This window comes from Oryzias latipes, chromosome 21, assembly GCF_053564925.1.
Source record: "Oryzias latipes strain Hd-rR chromosome 21, Olatipes_Hd-rR_3.1".
NCBI lineage: Eukaryota > Metazoa > Chordata > Actinopteri > Beloniformes > Adrianichthyidae > Oryzias > Oryzias latipes.
The window spans coordinates 6,188,641-6,192,675 of NC_136257.1; the positions used below are offsets into that span (position 1 = coordinate 6,188,641).

Genomic DNA, 4,035 nt, shown 5'->3' on the forward strand with positions numbered 1-4,035 from the left:
AAAACAAGCTAGAACTCAGAACTTGATTTAGTAAAGTTTTATTTTTTGCTTAAAAAAAACAACCATCTGCTGGAACGACTCATTTCATTGCTTTGTAATTAAAAATTCCATGATTAGGTTATTTAGAAAACAAGAAATGGGAAACACATTCTATATATATGTGTGTATTTACAAGTTATCCCCAATTGGTTTCTGTATTTTCTTGCATATTTTAAGTTTTGGACTTTTACTAGAGCTGAACTTAAAAACAAAATGTCATCTTCCTTATTCATATTTTTGTCATAACCTTAATCCCATTTTACAGACTGTAAAAGATAGAGCATGGGCCTAGATATGTGTTTATTTAAGTCATTATAAAAGAGAAAACAGTTAAAAATAATTTATTCCACCTGTAGTGACCTTGACTGGAAAGAAACCTTGAAAAAGAAAAATGACCGGAAGAAGGGAAAAAGTGTGTGTGTGTGTTGGGGGGAGGGGGGGTAATTTTTGACCGAAGGGTGACGTTTCAGCATTCCAATATTTTCTTCAGTCAACTCTTTCAAATCATTGCGCTGGCTGCGAGGCTCAAAATGACCCGTAACCATGACAACGCCACCAAACCTTAAATACAGAAAAAAAGATCGCATCTTATTTTCGAATGAACGGTCAAAAATAAGAGAATGTATTTGATACCCAACACTTTTTTTATTTTATTTTATTGGTTAACATTGGCAACATTTTTATTTCAGTGATTATTCATACTTTTAAATCTTGACACCTTTAGGCCTATATGGGCTAGACTTGTATTATGTTTATTTTTGTTTGTGTTCTTTTTTTGTTAACAAATAAATGGGGCAAGAGTAAAAGTTGTCTTTCCCTTATTTTTTTTAACTAGACATGAAAAAATATAGATTTAATGTTTTATATTGATTAAAAATATTTGTATTTTATATTTAAATGTGTTATAATTAAATAAATTCTGTGTTAGTCAAACATTGTATATTCTTAATGCTGATTGGTTCACACTTAAAGTCTGCATTGGCCAAAACATGTCGAGGCAATTAGAGCTGATTGGGTCCGACTGCACAATAGGCTACCTGTCACATTGTGGGACAATGGCGCCGTCAAATCCGTTTATGTTGGGGAGGGAATGACCAGCTCGGGCCCTTCTGTCAGTCAGGGCCTGTCTGAGCGCCAGCAGCATACAGCAGCAGCAGCAGCAGGCCACGCCGCGCGCGCGCAGATCTCTCACGGCGTACTAATTGAAACCCTGCAGATCATAACCGTTAAAGACAATTTTATACACTTCATTAAGTGACGTTTCAAAATGTACTTCCATGGCAGCTGCTGGCCGACGGTGGGGGTGGGGGGGTGTAAAAAAACGGAAAATGCCGCATTATCCTGCGCACATGCCGACTGGAAGCGCTTCTTTTGAAGGGAGGCCACATTTGCAAGAAAATTGACAAAAAAATTGGATTTAAACCAGTACAGTAAAAAAAAAAAAAGAAAAAAACAACTTTAATGGTTTTTTAAAACAAAGTTTCTACGCCAAATGAAATGTTTTTATTAAAATGGATAAATAACAACAACTCTTTATCTAAGGTCTAAAATATTATTTTCAATAATTATAATAATCATAATGAAAGCATGACGTTTCTTTAATGAAATTAATCCACGCTCGGGCCAACGTCTCCCACAAGAAGGAGCCATATGTGGGAGGGAGTGTGTCTGATTTCACTTAATTGTAATGCTGTGTGTTGGTCATTACATCAGGTTGGATGGACACCCTCCCTCACCCCCCACCCCCACCCCCTCCAGTTCCCGGCTGCTGATTGGTCGCGGGGAGACAGCCGGGACAGAGTCTGCGTTGTCCTGGTGACCCGGTCTCTGCAGTCCCCATCCCTCTATAAAAGCGCGCGGTCGCTCCCGGGCGTGCCAAATGGACTGTCACATGCGATTTGGAGTAACAAGTGGATTTGACTTTGAAGGTTTTCTCATCTGCGCGCGTCGGAAGCTTGGTAGGTGTTTAATTTTTGTTAATAAAAGTTAACTTTGACGTAAATGTCACCAGTTTATTTTATTTATTTATTTAATTTTTGTTAAAGTGCAACAAATGACTTGTTTATAAAATTATTTGACTTTAAAAAAAGGCAAGGAAAGTGTTTTTTTGGTGTATCACTTAGTAATTTGTTTTTTTTTTTTGTGCACAAACCTGCTTTGGCTTAATAATTTCTTAACTGAACATTCCTTTCCTTTTTAATTGTATTTTTTTTCATTTTTTAGAATCAGGGCATCCACACAAGTAAAAGATGGACTCGGATACAAGTCGTGTGTCAAGCAGACCGTCCTCTCCAGAGGTGGATGACATCTTTATTTCCACCCTGAAGAAGTCCGTGCATGGCTTTTCTGGCGCGGTGTCTTCCACACAGAGCGACTCTCCGTCGGAGATGCCCGGCCTGCGCGGCCTCTCCAGCGCTGACGAAGAGCTGGCCCTCCGGATGGCGGCAAAGAAAGACCGAAAACTCCTGTCAGAGAGCGAGCTCCAGTCCATCCGCCTCAAGATCAACAGCCGCGAGAGGAAAAGGATGCACGATCTGAACGTGGCCATGGACGGGCTGCGCGAGGTGATGCCATATGCGCACGGACCGTCCGTGCGCAAACTCTCCAAAATTGCCACTCTGCTGCTGGCGAGAAACTACATCCTGATGCTGAGCAACTCGCTGGAGGAGATGAAGCGGCTGGTGAGCGAAATCTACGGCAGCAGCGGGCATCACGGGGGCTTCCACCCGTCCGCGTGCGGGACAATGACGCACGCGGGGCCGGCGCACCCGGCCGCTTCCCACGCATCTCACCCAGCCGTGCACCACCCGCTCCTCCCGCCGGTTTCCACCACGTCCCTGTCCGCCCCCGGAATCTCCGCCGTCACGTCAGTCAGACCCCATCACGGACTTCTCAAAGCGCCCACAGCCGCTCCGGGGCCTCTGGGCAGCAGCTTCCAGCACTGGGGGGTCGGCACGGGGATGCCCTGTCCGTGCAGCATGTGCCAAGTGCCCCCTCCGCATGTGTCCAGCATGAGCAGTGTCGCCATGCCGAGGCTGGCCAGCGACTCCAAATGACTGAACACTTTCATGGAACTTTGCTGGGGATTTATCGAACTGTCCCTCATCTAAATACTTTAATTTATCCTTCTTCCCATCTGAACCTTTTAGAGCAAGTGACAACATCGCATCTCGCAGGGACTCTCAAATTCTAAAACATAATTAAGGTGTTTTATGATGATTAACCTTCATTGTAACGGACGTTTCTTTACAGATCTCAGAATTTTTTTTAATAGCTCACAAATTTGCTCCTTAGGCCTGTTTTTCTGGAAATGTTCACCGCTCTTTTGTGGACAAAATTGGTTGCAAAATGTGTGTAAATATGTAGATTTATCATTCAGTTCAAATAGATGTTATATATTGTCGTGTTCAGGTGTGAAAGGACCCCTGCATTTCTTCCATGTAGCACGCTTTAGTCATTCCGGTTTTTTAAATGTTTTTTTTTTTAAATATTGCCTTTCTCATAAAAATCAACAAATCACTTTGTTTATTTTTTTGAATCAAAAAACAAATTCAAGATGATATTTATTTACTTTTGAGAAAGTCCAGATGAGTTTGTGGTTATGTTTGGGGTTTGAAATGTAAAATAAAGATTATTAATTGACATTAAGAAACAAACTTGGTGGGTTTTTTTTTGTGTGCTGGAGCATTTATTTTGAAAATCAAGACAACTTAAAATGAGTGTTAACGCCAATGAATACCAGCAGATCCACAACTTGACACAAGTTTTCAGCTTTAGGGTCACTTATCTTTTTTTCCACCATAAATTTTCTTCATTTTGGTTTAGCCACAGCTCACACAGACACGTTTTAGCAATACCCAAAAACAAAACCGGTATATTTTTTGTTTTTTATTTCTGACACAAGCCCTTCATTCAAATATTTTCACGCATCAATCAGCTCTTTCCCATTTAATTTGTTTGTGAGCTGTGAGTTTCATGTACTCTTTTTTTAACCAC

The 4,035-nt window shown here is 41.2% G+C and overlaps 1 protein-coding gene across 1 annotated transcript; it reads left to right on the top strand.

Moving 5' to 3' along the window:
• Positions 1-1,364: 1,364 nt before the first annotated feature.
• Positions 1,365-3,695, top strand: olig2 (oligodendrocyte lineage transcription factor 2). Its single transcript, XM_020713216.3, has 2 exons — positions 1,365-1,997; positions 2,263-3,695. Exon 2 carries the CDS (start codon positions 2,289-2,291, stop codon positions 3,093-3,095), a length of 807 nt encoding a protein of 268 aa, XP_020568875.2. The 5' UTR covers positions 1,365-1,997; positions 2,263-2,288; the 3' UTR covers positions 3,096-3,695.
• Positions 3,696-4,035: the final 340 nt, after the last annotated feature.